This window comes from Odocoileus virginianus, chromosome 18, assembly GCF_023699985.2.
Source record: "Odocoileus virginianus isolate 20LAN1187 ecotype Illinois chromosome 18, Ovbor_1.2, whole genome shotgun sequence".
NCBI lineage: Eukaryota > Metazoa > Chordata > Mammalia > Artiodactyla > Cervidae > Odocoileus > Odocoileus virginianus.
In genome coordinates, this window is record NC_069691.1 from 34,859,995 (window position 1) to 34,886,785 (window position 26,791).

Below are 26,791 nucleotides of genomic sequence, written 5' to 3' on the forward strand. Positions count from 1 at the left end.
CAGAAAAACTTCCAGTAGAAGCCAAGCTGCCATGGTACAAACAAGCCCAGGAATTCGAGGAAGGAGCCGCTGTGTCAGAGGAGCCCTCGTAAGTTTCCAACCACGAGTTGTTTGGCTTTGGATGCTGGTTGGTTTAAAGAAAGAGGTATCTCACCCAGGCTTTCAGAGGTTCTGAACTAAGTGTACTCCTCTCACCAAGAGTAGAGTTGAGGCTTTGGGTCTGTCAGCTTGGAGATTTATCAAGGCATTTCTCAAAACATGAGTGTTCTCTAAATCTTTTGAGTTATGAAAATGAAAATGTAGTGCCTACCCTCTTCTCCAAAATCTGACCTTCTCTTTTCTCTTGCCAAGAGGCTGAAGGTAAGAAAGTCCAGGCTGCATCTGATGATGTAGCATAGATTTGCTGTGAAAGCCTTAGGCACCTTTTTGTACTCCTTATCTCCCAGCTTTGCAGTATAGCCACTCACAAAAATGAAAGGGGAAGTGAAATATATCTGAAAGCAAAGGAAACTCATTAGCTTTTCTTTCCCCTTTCTTGCTGGATGGGTAGTAGATGGATACCAGGTCTCTCCCCCACTGCTCAGTTTGATCAAGGCCGTGAAATCTATAAGACCACTAGATACTTCACAAGAGAAAACAGATTCCTGATTGATCGATCAATAACTGCATACTGATTCTACTAGAATACACTGATAGGCCTCTCTGTTACATCATTTTTAAAAATTCAGGAAAGCACTTTATTGATGAATTTCATCTATGCCCAAAGCAATTTCTCCAATTGAGGATTATCTAGTTTATTTAATACAAGCACTAGACTAAGTACTATGCATTAGTACATAAGACACATTATGTGAGCTTCCAAGAGCTCACAGTATAGCGTTCAGGATGCAAAATGGTTTCCAAATGTAGTTCTTGTTGTTCAGTTGCTAAGTCATGTCTGACTCTGCAACCCCATGAATTTCAGCTTGCAAGGCTTCCCTATCCTTCACTGTCTCCCTGAGTTTGCTCAAACTCATGTCCATTAAGTCAATGATGCCATCCAACCATCTCATCCTCTGTTACCCGCTTCTCTTCTTGCCTTCAATCTTTCCCAGCATCAGGGTCTTTTCCAAAGAGTTGGCTCTTTGCATTTAGTAGGCTTTACTAAATTTTACTAAATACATAAATTAGCATTGTAATCTATATGTTTAATAGCAATTTAGGCTCTCCTCTGAGTCATCCTGTTTGAATCAAAATCTGATATTGTTTGCCAGAACACAATTGTGTTCTGAATCACACCCTAAACACCAAGAGATTGAAAAAGAAACCCAAAATACAAATTGGTACAATGACCAAAGTTCATTTGTGAAGAAATGGTAGTCAGTCACTTGTTTCACAGAAAAATGGTTTATATATGAGCAAACAAATTTCTTAAAAGATAAGAAACAAAAGATAGGTTATTTCTGTGTTATAAAGTTGCTGTAGCATTTTTTTTTCTCCTTCTTTGAGGAAAGGTTTTAAGAAAAATCAACTTACCACTACAGAACTTTGGAGGAAACTCAGTGGTTAAACATTACAGTGCTACTTTTATGTGACTATATAAAGGCTTAAAACTTTTTGTTTCTCTCCTGCCAGTACCTGGCTTGACAGGCCTTCCTTTCCTGGAGAGGAAGGAAGCAGTTCATTTTAGAGGGATATTAACTCTTGAATCCACTAAGGTCCTATTTGAAACAGAAAGATTCCATATAATTGGAGCTAGTTACTCCTTATATGTATTCTTAGGTTAATATACATTTAAAGCCAGTTAGGTTTTATTTTACCTAACTAAACTCTGCTCTCCTGTACATTATATTCTGTCATGTGGTCTGAAGCATAATTCTGTATGTAATATTGCATTATGACCAATGTTAAATAATATGGCAAAGTTTAAATTAGATCAAAACATCTTATACCAATAATTAGACACATTTCCCATTACCAGATACTTCTCAAATGAAAGCTGTAACTAAACTTTAATGCTTCTGCAAAAGCATTACATAGACCACAACATTATATATCCATATTTTGTAATGAGTGTTTTCCACTAAACTTCTGATTAAGATGCATTATGCTTAACTTTAATCCTAACAAATCCCTAAAGTGGTTAAACCCATAATTTTAACCATTGAAACTATAGCTATATATTAGATTATTAAATTTTACTCTTGGTGTAATGGAATTGCCGTCTTGGCATGATTAATCTGAACTGAAGTAGATTGTAATTAGAGTGCTAGTGCTGGGTAAAGGAAATGTGTACTATTAATATTATGCTCAGAACAATAATTACTTTTATACCAAAATGAAATAAATGACAGCTGTAGAATGCTGTAATGAAAGGTATATGGTTTCCACATTTTAATACACTTTACATGTTTAATGCACTGAACCCTAGAAAGGTCCTATGTGTCACATTCTTTTTTTAATTGATTTTGAAATTTAAAAACATAATTTTGCATGGTCTTAATTCTTTTTTATGCCACATAGACTAGTTTCTAAATGTATGGAGCAATCTATAATTATTCTCCATACTATAATGAAAAAATGATATACTGTCAGCAAGTCTTTCTTCTCCCCACAGAAGAGACACACATTGCTTAAATTAAACAGCAATGTTTAGAAGCTGTGGTTGTCACTTCTGAACTCATCAGAGAAGAGAAGCAGGAAACAGTGGTCCAGGACTATTATCTCCTGCTTTGGCTCCAGTTAACATTAAGAGTTCGGTAGTAAAACAGAAAATATCATTTATTTCCCCTTGTGTAAAATAGAAAACATTATCACTAGCCTGTCTCATTGAATACTAGAAGAAAATCTGTAACTTTAATCTTTAGTAGATGGGGATACCATTATTGAATAATAGATTCTTTTGGTAACCCCAAAATAGAAAAAAAAATTTGGTTAGCACTGTAGCCAAAAGCATGTTGGAAAGCAACCACTCTAAGACATGTTTAGGAAAAACCTATAGTAAAGACTGAAAACTGAACTGCCAAAAAAATAACTAAATCTTTATAGAAGTATATACCAGCATTGTTGTTCCACTAAACTAAATGCCCTGCAGAAGATACAAATACACTTATAAGTTTCATAGAATAACTGAAATAAATATCAATAGTGGGTCACATGATGGTAATGTAATGGGCTAACCAAGAAGCTCATTTGGGTTTTCCCATATCATGTTACGGAACAATCTGAACAGACTTTTTGGCCAACCCAGTACATGCTTAACTGTGGTGAGGTTTGTCTTATGGAGCTACGACTTCATTTAGAAATGCATTTAGATGTTGTTGTTGTTTTTCTGCAGCAACAGACTGGTTTATTTACGATGTATTTGATTCATATAGTATGAGTCTATTTTCTTGATCTGCAGAAACTGATTTCTTAACCCACATGTAGAAATCTTGCTCTCTAAATTGACTTTTCGCTGGTGGTCATAATTTGCCTTAATCCACACATAGGTTTTTATCAGGTTTCCCTGACAACCAACCTCAAAAATCTTTAAACAGCGTATGTTTATTTCTCTTGATTGAGCAGGACAACATGAACAAAATCCAACCCCAAACTGAAACTAAGAGATGGGGTGGGGGGCACTTTAGCTAGTGAAACTGATTAAGCACAGAAAACCTTATAAATTAATACAATAAAGTAAACTCACTTCTGAGGATGTTGGCTGAGAAATCCATAGAAATCCTTGCTACCTAATTAATGCAGAAAAAAAAATATGATTTAAGAGAGACTTCTGCTAAAAGTAAGATTCTGGAAGAGTTGCATTTTTCTGAGGATAATAGCAGTGCCATTCTAGCACTGGAAAGGGGAAAATGGGAGCGGGACTTAGGGATTTCTCTTCCGCTTTTATTTAAATTATGTTTTTGCATTTGCTTTCAGTTGATGAGAGTATTATCAGGCTTGGGACACATCCTTAAAATGCCAGCTGATTGCTTCCACGAACAATATGTGGAAATAGCTTTCTAGATATTTTTTTAACCATCAAAATGTTACTTGTGTTTGCTGAGGGATCAGAACTACAACTGGTCATACAACTGTATTCATTAATTAGGTAGAAGCTAAAGAAATCACTTGACTTGATTTCCCGTCTCCTGCTTTCATACCTTCCTTTTAGTCTTTGTTGGGATGTGTGCATAAACAGCATGACCACCTCAAGCCACATACACAACACAGCCACTTTGACAGTTTAATTTCTTGGGCAAAAATGAAACGCTGGTGACTTCTGCGATCTATCAAGACAGCTCTCTGCTGCTGTTGTAGTTAATCAGCTGGCCTTCTTAAAAATCCTAATCTGACTTGAAATAGGAAGGAAATTTTTCATTTTCTTAACTTCTTCAAGCCACTAATAAGCCACTCAATACCCTAGAGGGTATAATCTGTTAAGTGAGGGCTTAAGGCTTAAGTATGTGTGCTCAGTCATGTCCCACTCTTTGTGACCCCATGGACTATATAGCCTGCCAGGCTCCTCTGTCCATGGAATTCTCCAGGCAAGAATACTAGAGTGGGTTGCCAGTTCTTCCTCCACAGGATCTTCCAAACCCAAGGATCAAACCTGCATCTCTTGAGTCTCCTGCATTGATAGGAGGGTTCTGTACTGATGCACCACCTGGGAACCCCCAAGGCTTAAGAAAATGGTATGGCCTGGCAGCTCTTGATGCTTTGACTTTCTCTTTTTAGATTTTCTGCTTTCTGAACCCAGTCATCCCAGGGAGAAGAAGGCGACACTAATTGGGCATCTAGGGAGCCAGGTATCCCCCCAGATTGATTTCAGTCACCACGAGTTCTGCTTGGATGGCTCAGGACAAGTGACAGGAGGCAGGTGGTTGGTTCCCTTAGGTACCCCTTGACCAGCATCACCATTTTAACCATCCATTCCTCCAGCTAACCCTGGCACATTCTGGCACACAGGTGGAGACCCTTACCAGTGTTTTGCTTCAAAGGTATGATTGGGTGGTCCTCTGTGCCTTGATCTTGCACTTAAAAAAAGTCTTGACTTATCTTACTAGATTTTCATTGAACAGTTTGCATGGTTTGGAAAACATTTTTTGGCTGCAACACAATACTCAAACCTTAAATATATTGCCATAAATAACCTTGGTGTGAGCCATTTTAAAAAGGAAGAAGGAAAACAAGCAGGCAGAAAGCAGTAATATCTGGATGCCAGATGGCATCAGCTTAGTGATGGGGCTGTTCAGTAAGAGGCAAAGAGGAATTCCTGTCATGCATCTGTGTGACGAGAACCCACAAGGAATTAAATACAGAAAGAAAAGCCAATAAGAGTCACCATGGTGATCCTGTAGTCATTAAATGGCTTGTTTACCTTGTTGAAAATAGTATTTAAATATATAATATTTAAGAATATGTTTACATTAGTCCATATTTATATCTAGTAAGTTGTCTGAGAATGTGGATGGCTTAACTCAGTGGTTAAGAATGTGAATTCATATTTTTTTTAAAGTGGTTAGAAATGTTAATTGGGTGACACGTGTTTTTATATTTTCCCCCAAAGAATATTTAGGGAATCAAAAAATGGTAATGGAACCAGATAGTTTTGTTGTTCATACCCTTAATGTAAACTACCTCAAGTACATTCTCTTTGTGAATCTCGGGCCATAGCACATAAAAAGAAATATCTTAAGGGAGAAACAAATATATCTCTTAGGAATCAAGAGTCACCTAAGGTTAAGAATTGTAAACACTGTTTGCTGATCATTAAATCCTCAGAAGGATGTTGAAGCAGAACATAACATTAGAATTAGACAGTAAAAACAGCACAACAGCATTTAATTTTGATTTGGCACCTGCAAAGTGAAAGCCTCCTACTGGCCAGAATGAATGAGCCCTGATTCACATAACCATCATGACTTCCCTCCCTTCCAGCTCCTTCCTTTCTGGGCTCCTGGTCTACCCAGATTGCTCTCCTCCCTTATATCCTCTACAGAATGCTTAATATAAATTCTCTGGGTGATCATGTATTTTAGATAATACTCGACCTCCTAATGTTCACATCTCCCAATGAAAGAAATTGAATTCACTCTTAAGTCACCTGCTCTAGGCCAAATTTTGTGCCAAGTGCAGGTTTTGTAAAAAGAAATCCAATAGTCCTTGCCCTCAAGAAACCTTGAGTGTGTGCTTACCACAGGCATGATAAGATTGTGACCAAAGTGTTGAGTATTGGCCAGTCATCCACAGATTGAACAAACGAGTCAGCTATTTGGAAGAAATGACATTTGGGGTTTGGGTATGCACAGCACAATTGTGTTAGTGATTTCACAAGAAGTGTAAGAGAATTTTTATTGAATTCCCAAACTCTCTCTAATCTTCTCTGTTCCTCTGAGCTCCAGTATCAGGATAGTTAAGCTAATACATGGTAAAAAGGCACAAATATAAGAAATGAGAGAAAGAAGACTGTTAGGAACCAAAGGTGTTGTGGGGGCATAAATGTGGGGATTGGCCGATGATGATAAAATTTCTGTGTATCTGACTTTGACTCTAAAACTAGCACTTGAGGAAAGATTATTTTATCTTTTTATATAGCAAATGATTGGATATTTTATATCAGAAAATGTACCTCATTAATCTGTGTTAGGTATTGAAAAATATACTACCAAATTCCCAGATAATTTCCTGAAATTTGAAGTTTTTTCAGATATATCAGGTTGCCAACTATGTGAGTTGGTGAGGGGGGTGAGTCTCTGTATTTGTGTTCTCAAACAAGAAAACAGCCCTGCTGAAATCAAAGTAAAAAGCACATTAACTATTGCTCACAGAGCATGGTAACCCACTCCAATATTCTCGCCTGGAGAATTCCTTGCACAGAGGAGCCTAACGGGCTATAGTCCATAGGTTCACAAAGAGTTGGACACCACTGAATTGATGAAGCACCCACAGCATGGTAACAGCATGCCCAGTGGTGAAAAGTGTGGGCTCCAGGGACAGACTCCTTGAATGTGAATCATGGATTCCCCCCAGTAGTAACAGGGGACCCTGAAAAGTCACTTAACCCCATAGGCTTTAATTTTCTCATTTGAGAAATGAACATAATGGTATCTACATCATAAAGATACTGAGAGGATTAAGTTATGTGTAAAGTACCTGGTATGCAGGAAACTCTGTTTAAGTGTTAACTGTGGCTATGGTTGCACCTTTTCCAGTATCATTCATCTTTCTTGAGAACATTGAGAGCAAACATGTTTTATAATCATTCATTTACAAATGGAGAAATTGAGAGAGGTGGTATCTCTGCTTCATACATGTTATATCATGTATATCATGAGACAACCACAAGTGACCACAAATACCCCCCAATTTCAGCTCATGGCTCTTAGCTAACACCACCTCTCTGCATCCCCTCTATGCTTTTGAGACTCTTTCAAGACTCGCTTATAGGCATCTCACTTTGAATTTAGCCAGAAATTTATCCTAAAGGACAAGGGTTAGTTACCTTGATTTGAACAAAAAGAAATCTGTAACAAATGGCAAAAATAAGGAAGGTTTGGAAAGTGCTCATCCTCTCTCAGCTCTGAGTTACATAGAGTTGATCTCCCAAGCTTGCTCCCAGCATGCACTGAGACAGAAAAATCAATAACAAATTCAAGAGAGGAGACAGAGACATTTTTATGTAGTCGCTAGAAAAGCCTTTCTTGCAAACCAATAAGTTTTAAATGTGTCAGCCCCTCCTACTGTCTCCACTTAATGCTTATTCTGTAGCTACTTTCAGACCTAAATCTGAACTGTTGCTCTGCTGAGCCCTAGAGAGTGGCAAAGACAAATTAATGGGATCCTCGTGTGCCAAAATAAAGTATGGACCCTGTCAGCACCAATATATGTTAAGTCCATTAAGGTCATTTTTAATGAACTGAACTTTTCATTGGAAAGCTTTGCCAAACATGTTGAATTAAGGGGAAGAAACCTTTACAAAATTGCAAGATAAACTGATTCTGCTCTGTGTGAAGAAGAAATGGTTCATGGCAAGTATTCTGAGTTTACAGTATCTTATGTTTTTATCAAATTCAGGGAAAAGAATGTACATTAACATCTACATTCTGTTATTAAGCTAAGAACTCCAAATGCACTAATAGCATTGTATGCTCTGGTGGCATTTTAGTCCCCAGGACCTGGTTTCTTAAATCATCAGACTAGCCTCAAGGAAAACCAAACTTTTAAATCATGTTCTGTTCACTTAGGTCAGAAAAGCAGTGGAGAGAAAGATGGTCTGAAACAAGTGTGCTAGCTTCATTTTTCGTTTGGGAAGAATGATTTGGCTCCATTTGTATCTGCAACAAACAGTTAGAGGTCTATATTCTCTTTTCCCCAAATCTCTGTGTATAATGACTTTTAAAGAGGGGGCTTTTCTAACCTAGGAACACTTTCAGAATGCTCCAGAGTCTTCACTGATGGGTGGCTGGTTATAAAATAACCAGTGTTAGATCAGCATCATGTATAAATTACTGAAGGCAGCCTCTGGTTTAAAACTGCCCCCAAATCCTTTTATTCTATAAAACAGCATTTTTATTGAGATTTAACTGAAGTATGATAGACAAAGAATTTAAACTTTCTTCAAGCTGCATGATAACCCAAACCTCATTGAGATGAATTAAGGCCTCCCCATACTGCCCAAAGGCAGCTCTAAGAATATAAATAAATCAGCCTATGATAGCCACTAAATCTGGGCACATTCACTTCTCGAAAGACCATAAGAAACTTCTAAATCAGGAAAAGGTTTTTGGATTTTCCATGCCAATGCCTGGAAAGGTTTTAGGCTGTTACCTTTTTATCTAGCTTGGTTTCAATCTCTGGGGCCAAGAATAAACCCAATATCAAATCACTCATAACATCAATCCATAACCTCCTATTTATCCATTCACTCACTGTTTATTTTTTAAGCGTATTTATTGAGCACCTGTTATGTGAAGTTCTATCTTCATGAAGGTTTAGTCTTAGAAAGAGAGTTATTCCATAAATATTCACACTTGATTATCAAAAACTGATCACTGTTATAAGAAAATGAAGGAAGAAGTACTCTTGGAGAGTCTGATGGGGCTTTCAATAGGTCCACGGTCAAGGATGTCTTCTTTGAGAAGGGACATTTCAGCTGAGACCTGTAGGACGAATGGAAGTTATTCTAAACTGAGAGGAAGAGGAGATTCATCCAGGGAGTGACCCACACATTTCAAAACTTTGAGTCATGAAAGAACTACACACGTTTAAGCAAGTGAAGGAAGACTAGTACATCTGGAAGCCAGTGATGAGGGGAGAATAGTAGGAGTTGAAGGTGGATAATGGTATAATGTAACCATGGTAAGGAGTTAAGCTTTCATTCTGAATATAACAGGAACAATCAAAAGCTTTACATTTTAAGATCCTCCTGGCTACAGCATGAAGAATGAGTTAGTAAGGACTAACAGAGGAAAACAGACCAGTGGCTATTGTGGAAGTTCAGGAGAGAGCAGATGTTAGCTTCAGTGATCTGGCTTATGTGGCAGTGTGAGAGCCAGGACAGTGAGTTGGTGAAGAGCATGGATTCTATTGTAAATGGCCATGGTTTAAATCTTGCCTCTGCCATTTATTTAGCAGTATGACCTTGGGAATATCTGTGTGTCAATTTTATTATCTAGAAGTGGGGATGAAAATATTGTTAAAATACAATCTTTAGAAAGTTGAAATCGTGATTTCTGTTAATAAATATAAAATGAGCACATGTCAAATTTTTGTTTAACTCATGAATTATGAAGGAACCAGTAAAATGATAAAAACAAGTTCTAATGTGAATTGGATTTAGAAAAGTTTCTATTTTCTATTGGGCAAAATTATTTCCATTGACGTGAACAGAAAAATAATGTCCATCACTTAACTAAAAACATCTCCATCATTACAGGCCCCCTACAAGGAACCTTGCATCTCTATATAGTTGCAAAATAGACTAACTGGCTTAGGATTTGATAGCCCCTGTAGGTCTGCTAGACTTTCCATTGAAAGAAAGCCAGTGATCTTGTTTGCCCATTTAACAATATTTCTGACAATACACATCTCCTAACAATGTTATAACAAGTTAATGTATAGAAATGCTTAAAACATATCAGTGAGCTGCTTGTGTATTTTGGAAATTAATCCTTTGTCAGTTGTTTCATTTGCTATTACTTTCTCCCATTCTGAAGGTTGTCTTTTCACATTGCTTATAGTTTCCTTTGCTGTGCAAAAGCATTTAAGTTTAATCAGGTCCCACTTGTTTACTTTTGCTGTTATTTCCATTACTCTAGGACATAGGTCATAGAGAATCTTGCTTTGATATATGTCATCCAGCGTTCTGCCTGTTTTCCTCTAAGAGTTTTAATAGTTTCTGGTCTCACATTTAGGTCTTTAATCCATTTTGAGTTTATCTTTGTGTATGGTGTTAGGAAGTGTTCTAATTTCATTCTTTTATATGTAACTGTCCAGTTTTCCCAGCACCATTTATTGAAGAGGCTCTCTTTGCCACATGGTATATTCTTCCCTCCTTTGTCAAAAATAAGGTGCCCATAGGTGCATGGGTTTATTTCTGGGCTTTCTATCTTGTTCCACTGGTCTATGTTTCTGTTTTTGTGCCAGTGCCATACTGTCTTGATGACCATAGCTTTGTAGTATAATCTGAAGTCAAGAAGGTTGATTCCTCCAGCTCCATTCTTCTTTCTCAAGACTGCTTTGGCTATTCGGGGTCTTTTGTGTTTCCATATGAATTGTGAATTTTTTTGTTCTAGTTCTGTGAAAAATGCCATTGGTAATTTGATAGGGGTCGCATTGAATCTGTAGATTACATTTGGTAGTATAGTCATTTTCACAATATTGATTCTTCCTACCCAGGAACATGGAATATCTCTCCATCTGTTTATGTTGTCTTTGATCTCTTTCATTAGTGTCTTATAATTTTCTGTGTATAGTTCTTTTGTCTCCTTAGTTAAGTTTATTCCTAGATATTTAATTCTTTTTGTGGCAATGGTGAATGGGATTGATTCCTTAATTTCTCTTTCTGATTTTTCATTGTTAGTATACTGACAAAGGATTAATTTCCAAAATATTCAAGCAGTTCATAGAACTCAATGCCAGAAAAACAAACAACCCAATCAAAAAATGGGGAAAAGACTTAATCAGACATTTCTCCAAAGAAGACGTACAGATGGCTAACAAACACATGAAAAGATGCTCAACATTGCTCAATATTAGAGAAATGCAAATCAAAACCACAATCAGAATGGTCATCATAAAAAGTCTCCAAACAATAAATGCTGGAGAGGGTGTGGAGAAAAGGGAATGCTCTTGCACTGTTGGTGGAAATGTACATTGATACAGCCACTATGGAAGACGGTATGGAGATTCCTTAAAAAACTAGGAGTAAAACCACCATATGACCCAGCAATCCCACCCCTAAGCATATACACTGAGGAAACCAAAATTGAAAAAGGCACATGTATCCCATTGTTCATTGCAGCACTATTTATAATAGCTAGAACATGGAAGCATCCTAGATGTCCATCAACAGATGAATGGATAAAGAAGTTGTATATATACACAATGGAATATTATTCAACCATAAAAGGAATGCATTTGAATCAGTTCTGATGAGGTGGATGAACCTATAACCTATTATACAGAGTGAAGTGAGTCAGAAAGAGAAAGATAAATATTGTATCCCAATGCATGTATACAGAATCTAGAAAAATGGTACTGAAGAATTTATTTACAGGGCAACAATGGAGAAACAGACATAGAGAATAGACATGGACATGGGGAGAGGGGAGGAGAGGGTGAGATGTATGGAAAGAGTAACATGGAAACTTACATTACCATATGTAAAATAGATAACCAATGGGAATTTTCTGTATGACTCAGGAAACTCAAACGGGACTCTGTATCAATCTAGAGGGGTGGGATGGGGAGGGAAATGGGAGGAAGGTTCAAAAGGGAAGGGATACATGTATACCTATGGCTGATTCATATTGAGGTTTGACAGAAAACAACAAAATTCTGTAAAGCGTTTATCCTTCACAAAAAAATAAATTTTTTTTTAAACATATCAGTGAACATTAGCTGTTATTGTTGTGGTTGTTGCTGCTATTATATCAAGGTAGATGTAGTGGAGATAGAAATAAATGGATTTCAGATATGTTTTCGAGGGAGAATTAGTAGAATTTGGAAATTGTTTGAAAGTGAGGAGTTAGGGAAAATGCAGGGTCAAGAGTAAATCCTAATTTTTCATGTGAGCAATTAGCTGTCCAGTTGAATCATTTGCTGTGATGAAGGTTGGAAGAGGAATCAGATGCTGAAGAGGGGACTCAAGAGTTCTATTTTGAACACTTTAAGTTGGAGATAACTTTGAAATATCCAAGTGAGCATGTCAATCAGGAGAGATGTCAATGTGTAGTGGTTAAGAGCATGAAACTCTTCTAGGTGTGTGGTTTACACCTGTTCCCTTATCTACATATTAAATGGAGATGATAATAATTCTTATCTCATTTGAGTATTCTTGGGTTTTAACATTTATTTATAAAGCAGTTAGAAGTGAGACTTGTACCTAAGACAAACTATATAATTTTTTAAAACATTAAATATGTTAATGTTTATTCCTTTCAAAGAGTAAAAATGGCTCCCTATCCCAAATCTTAATCTAAAATAAAAAAAAAGAAAGTTTCAGTATGAAGCCCAGATAAAAGGTCTAGACTGGAGAGTCAGTACATAGAATTGCCTGAACTTTGGTGGTTTTTGAAAACAAGAATCACTGATGAGCACATCAGAAGACCACACCAAACTGAGCCTTCAGGCACTGCAATATTTAGAGTTTGAGGAGAGGAGGATTTAGAAAAGGAGTCTGAGAAGGAAGTGACCAGAAAACAAAAACAAGCAAAGTTTGATGCCTTGTGAGTTGAGGAGAAAGTAATTCAGGGAAAAAGGCACAATCAGGTGTCTTGAATGCTACTGGGAATAAGATAATTGAGGACTGGATATGTCAGGAATAGCAGAAATTTTGGGGCCAATACTCTGAAACGTTTATTATCAACTGTCTTTCTCCTGGCTTTTCTCTTCTTGTTAAAGCAGAATAACATCCTGATGGTCAAGAGGGTCCCACTGTTAGTAAGATTCCTTCTAATGTCTTGTCTGGAACCACATCAGAGAAAGCTGGCTCAGATTCACAAGATGAGTTTAACAGAGTACTCAGATGTATGAGGTCCTAGACTTTGAAAGAGTCCAGTCATCTCTGGCTTCTTGGAACTTGGAGAGAGCTCTGATCTCCCACAGCATTTCCTTCTAATACAAAGTCTCTTTGAAAGGAAAATGTGATTTTTAATGCAGTCAGCCTTTCTTCCCCTCCTTCCAGCACTGAGCATTTCGGCAAGAAAGCCATTGAGGCATTCTTGCAGAGGCCAGCTGCCTCTCAAAGAACTCAAAAGGGCATCATTTTCATGAGAAAATGATGTCAACTACTTGGAAAATGCCACTAAAATAGCTCTCCCAGGATGCTTTAGAGAATTAGGGAACTGAGTCCTTCCTTCGCATCACTATTTAGCAATACTAGACAGGGTAGTCACTGAATTTTATTTCAAATAATCATACTGGTGACTGCACCAAAATTGTCATTTGTTTTGTCAGCTTAATTTCTAGAACCATTCTATTCTTGGTTATACTACTAGGCATTTTACATTGCTGAATACCCTCCCAATTCAGGCATGATATGGATGTGAAGAATCTATGACAAAAAAGTGGTGCTATTAGATGTTTTTTAGACTGGTATCTTGGACACCTTTACAAAATTTTGCTTGGAGACTTCAATATGTGTTGCATAACTAGCATGAATTATTTGCAGTTCCAGAAAGTTATAAGCTAACAGCAGCAGTTGAGAAATATTTTTATAATTCCACATGCAGATCAAGTATCCTTGACTAAAGAATTTTTACAATAAGTTAGATTATCATTTATTTGGAATGATTTAGGTATGGCTCTAAATGAATGTAGAGGCATATCTTGGATAAGTATACTCTCAACACCTTAATGCTTTAGCTATATTTTTAAATAATCATTTTAAGTCTGTCTTAGTATGATGGATTTTATCTGTAATTCTAACACTCCTAAAGTGATACAGTTAAAGAATTGCCTTCCCTTTGTAGCATTTCCACATTTTATTTGTCTACTAGTTTGAAGGTTTTTATTAAAAAAAAAACCTTTAATTTCATAGAGACATTGATTAAGTAGAGACAAAAGATTAAGTAGATGAAAGAATGTGTTTCTATTTCCCTTTCTAACTTTCTTTCCCACCCAGCAGCAATGTTTTTTTCTTATAGATCCAAATGCCCAACTAGATTTTAGGTAACTGTACCTTTTCCTAAAGATTTTACTGTCTCAAAGATTGTCCAAAATCAGAAGAACCAACTCTTTTAAGACTAAAGAAAAAGAAGAGAGAAATACTGAGTTAAAAATAAGATGAAGTAACACAAAATACCATTTTTACCAATAACAAATAATGATTTTTTTGGTCCCCAAATGCCATATTTATGTAAAAGACTTTCTGGTTAATTTCTCATAGAATTACTTATACAGTATTTTATTTTTCCAATACACTCTTCTCCAGATCCCTCTGTGGTCACTGTTAAATAAGAAAATTTTAGAAAGGGAATAATCATGAATCTCATACAAATATAAAATAATCATCTGTCAAAGATTGTATTGACCTCAATAATGAATGAAGAAACTAGGAAGATGTTACAACCAATTCAAAGGAAATTTAAAAGAGCCAAACATATTCAGGCAAATAAGAATGCTGAAATGAATTTACAAGTAGATGCAAAATGAGTTTATCTACAGGACAACCAGTTACATTCTACCAGACACAATTAGTTCTCATTTCTATAAGCCTGAATCATTTTCATGATCAATTTTCTACAATTTATAGAGGAGTAAAGATAACTCATGGTTATTTTAAATCTCAGAGATTTTAAAATTTTGCAGTAATCAGAAAGAATGCACTGAACAGAATATCCAGTAATATTTAGGGTCTGTTTTAAAGTTGTTGTAATTTTTTCCTACACTATTAAATTTATTCCCTCCTCACCCTTCACCCTAAAACCACCAAAGAAAGAAGAAAAAGAAATATATGGCCCCTATCAAATTATAATTCCAATGTTATAAGATTGAAAACTAAACTAAAATTAAATATCTGTAATGTGATTTCCTGCAAGTTTCAGTTTGTATTTTAAAACTAGAGAATGAGCTGAGGCTCATAACAGCGTCAAAACAAGACTCCAGAGCTACTATATTGTGCTACTCATATTTTGAATAATCCCAATGATTTTTTTAAACAAACACGCATGTGAAAGAAGGAGGGAGAAAAGGAAGAGGAAAAAAAAAAGTTAAACATCAGACTATGTGTATAAAACTAGAGCTAAGTAGTTAATACCTGAGGTGACGTGAGACTAAGAGTGAATTGTTTCTCCGTAGCATCGTATAAATAAAGTGATAGTTTTTATTATTTCAGTCCATGCTTCTGACTCCATAATAGCCACTGATAAACTAAACTGCTTTGGGATTTTACAAGTGAATTTGATTATCACTTATCTATTTTGTAAATAGGGAATGTGGTTATACCTCTAATTAAAGGATAAGCATTTTGGCAGTGAAATGAACAATGAAGCTTGCAAACAGAAGAAACATAAATAATTTATTTGCCAAGGTTCTGTTCATTTGTTTGTTTTATCCTGGAGATGGGAAAACTAAATGCAGAAATCATATCAATCAGTTCAGAAGCTTAAACCCACCATTTAAAGAACTCGCTATCCAAGCTGTTCCTCAGTCTGGCAGCAGTGCTGCTAACCAAGAGAATAGTTAAGTTGCCTAAATTAAACTTCAATAAGACATTGTCCCTGTGTACATCCAGACAATTAACATGCAGATTTTTAAAAAGCACATTGACTCCGTTTTAAAGGTCGCACTTTAAAGGTTCTAACTCAGCAAGAACTACTGAACTTCTAAACATTTCAGTTAAACCTCCAGGCTCATTTGACTGCCCGCTGCCTGACCTTTGTTCCTCCCACTTGTGGCCAGAAAGCTCAAGATAGTAAATACAGAGTTGGGAGATCCAGGGTTGTGGGGGAAGGTTTCATATGAAAAACAGTTATTATTCATTTGGCCATTTGCACTATTAGATATTTTTCTTTTGAAATACAATCTCCTGCCTTCAGTGAGAGAGAATATTATATCATCCAGTGTATGCACTAGAGAAATTAAACTGAGTGCCGAAAGACAGCACCACTTAAAGACCAAATTGTTCTTAATTTGTGTGAACTTGATGAAGACCTAAGGATAGTGGGTTGGGAGATATGCCAGTAAGGCTGTCTGACACTTGATAACGTTCTCACTTGGGAGACATAAAGTAGATTAACCCTAAGTATCCAAATAGTAAAAAATATACACATACCCACAACACACATGATTCTTTTTTCATTTAGATGCTGCTTTAAAATAAACAAGTCCCAATCATTGCAATGAATTCATGGGGCAGTGGCATCTCTTTCTACTTTCTGTGATTTTGGTGTATCTTCCCAGTCCTGGAGAGAGAACAAGTGCAAAGTGATTGATGTTATAGGCCGGGAGAGCTGAGGGTTTCATTTGTGCCTCCTTCACAGTCTAGATTGCATCTGGGACTCACTTTTAATCTACGAGATAAAATGTAAGCCAATTTAGCTACTTGTCATTCTCATAAGTTATATATGTGGGAAACGATGGAGACAGATGCCTAAAATCAGTTTTGAGAGAACTGATGAATCTCAGTGTGCTTGACATGTCCACTAAATGTTCTATAGAAGGAGTTGGAAGACTACAACCCAATAGGCCAAATTTAGACCCTTCTATCTCCCTTCCCATTCCCCACCCCAGTTTTTATAAATAAAATTTTATTGGAACACAGCCACACTCATTTTGTTTCATATTGCCTGTGGCTGCTTTCACAGAGTTAAGTTTTGCAACAACAAAGACCCACACACATAGCCCACAGAATCTAAAATCTTCTCTGTCTGGCTCTTTACCAAAAAATCTATCTGATTCTTAGTCTTTTGTAATGGTCACTGAAAAGGGCTATTATAACCGACAGAGCAATAGTCCTTACTGGATTGGAAAAGCTAATAGGGTACTGTTCTTTCTGAGATCTTGTCATCTTTTTTATTTGAAAACAAAATTCAGGACCACATTATTAAAGAAGCAGTATTCATCACTGTTGTCAAAGTTTAAAGACTTATCACTTGCTTTGGGGTTTCTCTTATATATACAATAGCATGGTATATATTTTCCTTTCTGTCCACACCTGGGTTGTAAAATTCAATGCTTGTATATTTGTTATGATTTTTGTCCCAGGACTCAGGCAGACAGATGTGAATATATAATAAGAGGGTTAAAATTATTTTGATTGCAGAGTTTGGTTTTATATTCCTAAAAGATGGCTACAGGTAGCATTATTTAAAGAGAGAAAGATATTTTAATCTTATTGGATGCGTTTTCCCTACCACATTCTTGAGGTGCCAGAAGATGGAGTCAGGAATTAAAAAATGAAAGGAGGAGGTGATCCTGTGATGAGAATTTCTTGGGAATAATTCTGAGTGATGCTTCCTCCTTAATCCACCTTCCTGACAAGATTGTGTATAACTCTCATCCTCCTCTCAGGCGTGGCTCTTCAAAGGTACCAAGTGTCAAATCCTTCCTCAGGGGACCCCTCCCTGCCTCCGATGCTGTTGGCTTTGGGTCTCTGTTGCAGTCTCCCTGCCCAGGTTCAGACCACAACTTTGTTTTGCTTCTTTCAGTTTGAAAACTTGGATCAATTTCCTGTTAGAATTTCAGCTTCTCTAAACTAAATGGGAACTATTTTCACTTTCTGCGACTTAATGCTATAACCTTCTTATCACTTCTTTCCTTTTCTGCCAAAAGCAGGGTTAAGCAGCCAGGTTTGCATGCCTCCTCAGCACGACTCCCAGTGCAAAAGCAGTAGGATCATAGAAAAAAAATTTTTTAAGATTTTTATTCCAAAGTCCTTTCTCCAGATTATTATACTAACTTTGCGAAAATGTTAGTGGTGCCCTCAAGGCTTTTTTCCCCTGGATACTTCTCAAGGTCATTTCAGATATGGCAATTGTTGATTAGTTGGAGGAAAACAGTCTTTTTATTTTTATTTTTATTTTTATTTTTTTGGAATTTGGATATTGTCCTACCTTCTAGAGAAACTCAGGGAAGTTCTCGTTAATGTGACTTCGCTCTGTGGGGAGGGACTGGAGGCTGTCAGACAGACATATATGGATGCAAAACCCCTCATTTACGGTGACATGCCTGTGGATTTAAATTTGTAGCAAGGCTTTTCTCTCAGATATAAAAAGAATCGCAGGCCAGACTAATTCAAAGAATGTGTGAGGAACAAGGCTTTGCTCCATTCTTGGAAACTTTAAAAAAAAAAGAAAAAAAAAACCCTCTTTCTCTTTCTATATATAAATAAATCTTGGGAAGCACATTGAGCAAAAAAGCAAAGAAAGTTACAGAATCTGAAATCCAGACTAAAACAAAAAAGTATATATATACTTCCTTAAATATCTCTAAGGGCTTACTTTGTTATAGTTTTTAGCATCAGTATTAGTCTGCTGTAAGAATAGCCAACATCTCGCAGGAGGCACAAGGGCTGGAATTTAGATCAAGAGAGAAGAAATCAGTTCCCTGCTCTGAAGAGCCATTACTGTGGGTGCAAAGCTGGGAGAAAGCAGGTGGTCTGTGGCTGGAACATCTTCCAGCTGGGGGTTCATGTGACACTCACGAAGAAACCCATCCGGAGACTGGCAGATGAGCTCGTGAGCTGCCCTGAAGCACCCAGCACAGGCCAGGACAGGGTGGCAGAGCCCTGGGCACGTCCTGAGACGGCCCGGGGCCCGGTGGCAGGGCCCTGAGCACGTCCTGAGACGGCCCCGGGGCCCGGTGGCAGGGGGGATGCGGCCCCTCCCGGTGCCTGCGGTCTCCTGCCTGGGGCTTCTCATCCTGTCCTCTTGTTTGCTTGCGGACTGCAGGTTCATCCCAGAGGCCTGGTCGGCCTGCACGGTCACCTGTGGTGTGGGGACCCAGGTGCGAGTGGTCAGGTGCCAGGTGCTCCTGTCTTTCTCTCAGTCCGTGGCCGACCTGCCCGTTGACGAGTGCGAAGGACCCAAGCCAGCGTCCCAGCGCCCCTGTTATGCAGGACCGTGCCACGGGGAGGCTCCCGAATTTAACCTGGAAGAGACAGATGGCCTCTTGGGTGGCCTGCAGGATTTTGACCAGCTCTACGACTGGGAGTATGAGGGCTTCACCAAGTGCTCCGAGTCCTGTGGAGGAGGTAAGAAGGGGGATAGGCCTCCGATCAATGCCGTCCTCTTGGCCTTTCACTGTAGCTTCTCTCTCTGCGGGCAGTTGTGTCACGTGATTGTCTCTAGGCCAAGAAGGCTCAGTAGGGGGAAGAAACCCTTCTAAACGTAAAGCAGACTGAATGAAACACAGAGGTATTTCTCTCTGGGCCTGTCTCTCTTAGACTGTCAGCTATGAGTAGCTAACACAAGGAATACTTTTACTTTACTTGTCCTTCTGATATTTTGCACTACATCTCAGTGTATCTGACCGAGAAACTCTGTTGACATGGGCCTGGCAATGCTGTTGACATTCAGTTTTGTTTGTCCATGCCCTTGCCTCAGTGCACATGGTGTGAACCCAGATCAAAGACGACAAAACTGTCTGTTGTTCCCAAGGACAGAGTACGCCACCTCTGACTTTCTCAGCTGGTCTCCAAAGTAATATCTGTTGACAAAGGGAAAGAATGTATACACTGAGGTTACCTGGAACTGGAAAGGACTTTAAAGATTAAAGCCTGATCCCACTGCCATTTTATCAATGCGAAAACTGAGATACAGAGAGCTGAGTGATTTTTTTCAAGATCACACATCTAGTTGGTGATATTTGGGACTAGGCCTGCTGTTTATTTCTCTGTCTAGGGTCCTTGCATCATACCTCGCTTCTTTAAACACTTAGAGACTTCCTGAAGTTTTATCATTGAATGAATGTTATTTAAATAATATTCAATGTTTCCATGTATATTAATCTGGTTCTCTTAGGTCTAGTCCATGGTGATAAGAGATTCAGTCATTTTTCTATTTCAGGTGTTAGTGATGAAACCATAGTGGGAGAAGAAGGTATTTAAGTCAACAATTAATTCTTTAAGATTATGATCTTTTGTACTACTGTAGAAAATACATTAGATGCATATGGTCACTGGGGTTCCCTGGTGGCTCAGTTGGTAAAGAATCCTCCTGCATTGCAGGAGATTCTGGTTCAACCCTGGGTCAGGAAGATCCCCTGGAGAAGGAAATGGCTGCCCACTCTAGTATTCTTGCCCGGAAAATCCCATGGATAGAACAGCCTGGCAGGCTGCAGTCCATGGGGTCACAAAGAGTCGGACACAACTTAACGACTAAACCACCACCATATGGCTACTAACTCCCATATATACTCCCAAGAGAGATTTTGATAGACAAGGAAAGGCTGGCTGATTTCCCATCAAATCTCCCTCCATAGCTATCAATAACCCCTCTTGTCACGTTAAGGATCTGCATTCCCAGCAAAGTTTCTTTCTTAACTGGTATAAAAATATCTATATTAAAATGATTTCCCAAACTGTCTTCTAAACCATGACATCTTGGAAACTCTTTTATAAAAGTGTCTTTTGTCATTACTGGGAATGTAAAAATGCATGTGCCCAAATTGTTCATGTGTAGTTGAAAAGGAATGGATAGTGGAACAAGTATAAGCAGAGAATCAATTTTCTCCATCAGGTCACTTTGTAAGCATTTAATAATCTTGACCTTGAGGTTCTCGTTTGTTTCTAAATCTTCCAATTTCAGACCATGGAGTTCTTAAGTGTTTTCATGGAGAGTCTGTTATTTTAAAACCTAAAGTTTTCCATCTGATTCTGGAAGACAGTTTCTTGGAACTTTACTCATCCATGTTGCTGGGGGCGCCTGCCACTCACAATGAGGACATCTTTTCTCCCGTGTTTAATGAGGGAGAAGTGTTGAGTAAGCTTTGATGGTCTCTGGGCCCAGGCAAGTTGAAAGGTCAGATGGAAAGGACATAGCCAGTGGCTGCAGTTGCTTCATTGCAATATAAGGAACCACTCAGGATTTCGGATGGTGTGTGTTTATCCCGTTTCCATGATCATCTGAACTGAATGATCATGATCTTTTGTCTGAAACAAATGTGCCTTGAAAAAAATTATTTCTGCCCTCTATTACGATTCTCTAAGTCAAGTGGAACTTTATGAGCAGATGGGGAAAATGATGCCTTAGTGGAATATGTAAATAACCAGATACCTTTATCTTTAAGATTCTAACCATTCTGCTAACCAGGGGTATAAAATTCAAATCACTGAGAGTGTGTGGACTGTTTATCATTTAAACTGTTTTCAGAATATATTGATTTGGAAATAATATTTTGTATGCTTCATATACAATTGATCTATGCTTATAGGAACTGAGGAGATATTTGTATAACATAAGTGTACATCATTTATATCCAAGGCAGGGAAGGTTCCTGAAATGTCTTAAGTCTTTAACTGTCAACAACTGCACATGCTTACCTATAGTTGTGTTACTATACCAAGGTAATATATCTATGCCTAAAATGTTGAAAGTTGAGAATGCCAAAGTAGTGAAAAATATGCTTGGGTCATATGATCCATATGATGCCCAGACACACTAAAAAATTATTTCACTATACAAGACATGTATATTTAAATTTTTTTAATTCATTTATTTTTAATTGGAGGATAATTGCTTTACAATATTGTGTTGGTTCCTGCCATACATCAACATGAATCAGCCATAGGTGTACATATGTTCCCTCCCTCTTGAACCTTCCTCCCACCTCCCACCCATCCCACCCCTCTAGGTCACAGAGCACCAGTCTGAGCTCCCAAAGTCATTCAGCAAATTCCCACTGGCTATCTATTTTACATATGGTAGTGTAATGTTCCCATGCTGCTGTCTCCATCTGTCCCACCCTCTCCTTCCCCACTGTGCCCACAAGGCTGTCTCTATGTCTGCATCTCCATTGCTGCTCTGAAGATAGGTTCATCAGTACCATCTTTCTAGATTCCACATATATGTGTCAATATACGATATTTGTTTCTCTCTTTCTGATTTACTTCACTCTATAATAGGCTCTAGGTTCATCCACCTCATTAGAACTGACTCAAATGTGTTCCTTCTTATGGCTGAGTAATATTCCATTGTATACATGTATGACAACTTCTTTATCCATTCATCTATCAATGGACAATCTAGGTTGTTTCCGGGTACAGGACATGTATATTTTGAAATCATTGTTTGGCAGTAACATTTTGTGGTATTGTCACCTTTGATCTTACACCAAAATATAACCCACAAGGCTGAAGATTTTTTTAATCATTCTGCTGAAGTCAATCAAAAATGTGCAGGATTAACAGCTTTTAAATCAATTTGAGGTTATTCTAATTTTATTGTTTTTGCCATCTCAGAAGATGAAATTGGATAGACACAGAAGATGCCTTTCACCCAGCAGAAGTAGTGACCAGAAGGAACCCGTTAGTAATTTAGACTGTAGCTGGTGGCTGCAATTACCTGAGTTCTCATCAAATATTAGATAGCAGTTATGCTATTTTGGGAGATATAAACAATGAAAACTCCATTTTCTGGAAGATTGAAAGTGAGCCTAATCTGTTCAGACCTGTGTCCTGGGTCCCACTATCATCTCCTGGTTACATTTTAATTTCCCATATGTGAATGGATAGGTGTAGTCAAGGAGAGCAGATCTGAACCTGAACAGCTTTATTATGTTGATCTCTTAAATGGTAAAATTGATATTAAAGTCTAGCTGAGGGAAGACTTGAAGCTGACATCAGCAAGTATTAATACTAAAAGGTCAAATCCTTTCCCTCTTGCTCCCTTTTCCTTATCAATCCTCTCCTTTTGCTCTGTCAAGAAAGAAAACTCAGAATCAGAAGGGATCTTAGGTACATGTGTGTTCTTTGTTGGTTTACAATGTCCTTCTGGGCGAGTAAGTTATCCCATTGGAAAAGAGCACACACTTGATGAGTTAACTTCTCTCAGGCCTGACTGCCCTGAGCCAAGTATACTGTGAGCTCAGGTGAAGTCTTCAGACATCTTCCCTCTTCACCTTCCCACACTGCCATCCCCAGGCTGCTCTCTCATGCTTCCTCCAGGCCTGCTTTCCTACCACCTTGGCCCAAGTTGCACACTGTGCTTTGGAATACCCTGCCCTTTAGGCATCTCATTCGTTCATGCCACAAAAATGTCTTGTTGTGTTGACCACAGGGCTGGTCCCAGATCCTCCTTCATTACACAGAGCTCTGCCCTTAGGCTCCACCACCCTAGGCCCCACCCAGGAATGCTGTGACTATAGACCCCTGAACCATCATGAGGCATCCTTCTAGAAGAAGGTAGTAACTCTGGAATGCTTCCTAATCTCAACAATTAATTACCCCAAAGGTGATTTTTAACCTGAGCTAGGATTATTGGGTGAAGTCATGTAAACATGTTCCATGTGTCTCAGAAGATTTCCTGTGTAGAGACTTTAACCCTTGCAACCCCATTCCATGCAGGCCTGGAAGGACCTCAGTTCTACAAACCAGGGCTTCACAAAGGGGAAACGGGTCACATCACTCCACACATGATCCTCCTCACAAAGCAAGCCCTTTCATATGAGGCAGGAGACAAAAGCTGTGTAATCACTTCCTCCTTCAGGTACTGTTAACTCAAATTCATGAGCTTTTCGATAGCTGACTAAAGCCAAAATATCTTTTATTTTAGATCAACATTTCAAATCTCTGAAATACTACCAGGTCGGCAAATGAATTGAAACCTTAATTTCAAACAGAATCACAGCTTTAGATTCTGTATGGAGTAGTTTGTCTTGTCCACACCTTGTCGTCACGACTTTAATAATGCCAGACTATTCCAGTGGGAAGTATCAACGATGATACCAATAATTTCTTATGAAATGTTTTGCGATATTATCATACCGTGAATTTCAAGAGGCTCATCCCAGCTGCAACCAGGAAAACACCCTGGAGTCAGCATTCCAGAATATGATGGAATATCTTTAATGTCTAGCATAAATCTCCAATGCTCCACCCTGAACTGGCTGTGATATATTTAAATTAAATTTTTAAAGCTCATAAAATGGCTTAGAAAAAAGAAAACTGACATTCACAGCTACAGGGTAAATACTGACAATTTTTTTATGTTTGATTTGTCAGACTTAATTGAAAAAAAAAAAAGGCAATTCTGATTCTGACTTTAAAATGTCACTTTTTAAATGATGGTCTTCGTGAGTGACCTTTCTAAGTCAGTGTAACATCCCCTCCGGAAGCATGCGCCTGTGATCGGAGTGATAACTTCTTGGGGGAACATAGGATAGATAGGAGGAAAAGAGTAACAGGCCTGATAAGTGATAGGTCAGTTGTACTATAGTTAGGTACTAACTAATGAAGCAATGCAGAAAATTTTAAAAAGAAAGTGTATGTGTATTTATATATAAAACTAATTTTATGGGTTGCACATACTCTCCCATAACTATATACAAATGTTTAACAATAGATATCTTTATCTGAATATATAAATATATATATATATATGCTTATACACACACACACATAAATGGCTATAAATGACTAAACAGCAAACTATCAAGAATCTCCTGTTTCTATTCTTTCAACTGAATTCTGCTGAAATGATTCCAGAGAAATGTCTAGGTTATGCCTGAAGATCTCCAGCAGATGTAACAGCCTCACAGTATTTTTAAATGTCAATGTTTTCAGCCATTAAAGCTCCAGTGCTAAAGCACAGCCAGTGCTGCTTCATTGTCTATCAACTGTAAGCTTAGCAAGTCTTTTCACCCTTCTAAGTCTCAGTTTCCTTATCTGTAAAATGGGGATAAAGTAGAGTCTTGTGGAGTTATTGAGAAGATTAAATGGGGCATGTCAAGCTCCCTACCTCAATACTTGGCTAATAATGTGCACTCTATGAATTTTTCCTATTGCTGTCATGACTGTGGGAAGCAGGGTGAAATGTCTTGACACTGTATTACCAGGTTGCATGTGTCCCTGCCCCATGAAAACCCACCAAGTGACTATATGCCAGTCACTCCTCAAACTCCTATTTTACTAGCTCTGTGGTCAGGGGTGTGTGGGTAGTGGTAGGAACATTGCCTTCCATGAATGCCATCCGTAGATGTCTTGTTCTGTCTCTCTGCTTCAACTTCCCAAGTGGCTCTGTGTTAGTTGCTTAGTCATGTCCAACTCTTTGTGTCCCTGTGAACTGTGCCCACCAGGCTCCTGTGTCCATGGGATCCTCCAGGCAAGAATACTGGAGTGGGTTGCCGTGTCCCCTATTCTGGGGGATCTTCCTGACTCAGGGATGGAACTCAGGTCTGCTGCAAGAGCAGGCAGATTCTTTGCCATCTGAGCCACCAGGGAAGCCCCCCAAGCAGCTCTAGGTCACTAAAGAAATGAACCAAAATCAATAGGAAACCAGAAAAGCACTGGATGCAAGGCCCCAAAAGCATAGCAGTTTACAGAATGCTGGCTATTCCAATGTGGCTCTGGGCCTGCCTTCCAAGTACAGTCATCTCCTGTTGATTAAAATACAATGTGTGAAGTCTTGGGGTCATTGTTTTGGTCACCCTGCTCTCCTTCTGCTTTAAATTATCCTGTTTCAGCATGGGCAGCTGCATAGCTGGGTGGTAGTTTTTCAAGCATTTCAGCAGTCCTGGTAGCAGCCTCACCCCCATGGGGGAGCTGCCCTCCTTAAGAGGCACAAACTCCTGAGTGCTTTCTCCAGACAGACTGATACCTGACGAGACGGGCAGTCCCAAGCTTTCAACTGCCCGACACACAGCTAGTCTGCCCAGTCTCAGAGATCTCCCACCAGCTGCCTGTCTACACTGGCTCACCCCCCACACGCCTGCTCTGGCCTTGATGGTGTCATCTGTACACAGGTGTCCAGGAGGCCGTGGTGAGCTGCCTGAACAAACAGACCCGGGAACCCGCGGACGAGAACCTGTGCGTGACCAGCCGGCGGCCCCCCCAGCTTCTGAAATCCTGCAGTTTGGATCCCTGCCCAGCAAGGTAAGGGGTGCGCCAGCTGCCCTGCTGCCCAGGAGCGTGTTCAGAATGGGGCTTGTGTGTCTGTCCGTGGGCAAGATCAGAACGCTTATTGTTACCCAGTGTTTTGAAAACCAATTATCATCAGTTCAAACTCTTAGTCAAATCCACTTAAAGTTAATTGAAACCAGGGCTTTGGAATTCTAGCCCAGTGATCATGCTCAGGGTCCAGAAGGCTCCGTGCACAGAGGAAAAGCCCCATGGTGTGGCCGGAATGTGTCCAGGCCCCACTGATGCTTTCTCCCCAGGGGAACATGAACTGACCACAGGAGGCAGGGTCTTTGCCCCCTCTCAGCCTGTGTCCCAAGCCTTCCCACCCTCATAACAGATGGGCTTGTGGGTCACAGGAACTGAAGGATCTGGGTGGTATCACTGAGCCACCATGAAATCCCTCTGCACACAGCATGCAGATTCGTTATAGCATGCTCTGGAGTGTGTCATTTCACACGCAGAAAATCAATTCGAGCATTTCATTGTTCAGCCCTGCCTGGGTCTCATTATTAACCAAACTTGAGTTTTAGTTCATCAATGCAGTCACTGCTT

At 38.8% G+C, this 26,791-nt stretch overlaps 1 protein-coding gene across 5 annotated transcripts in view; it reads left to right on the forward strand.

Moving 5' to 3' along the window:
* The window catches only part of ADAMTSL1 (ADAMTS like 1), a 1,044,920-nt gene that overhangs the window by 804,359 nt on the left and 213,770 nt on the right, over positions 1-26,791 (forward strand). For all 5 annotated transcript variants that reach the window (XM_070480552.1, XM_070480554.1, XM_070480555.1 and 2 more), the window contains 3 exons: positions 4-88; positions 19,074-19,375; positions 26,083-26,212. In XM_070480552.1, the coding sequence (XP_070336653.1) occupies positions 4-88; positions 19,074-19,375; positions 26,083-26,212 (517 nt within the window). The remainder of the gene's footprint in view (positions 1-3; positions 89-19,073; positions 19,376-26,082; positions 26,213-26,791) is intronic.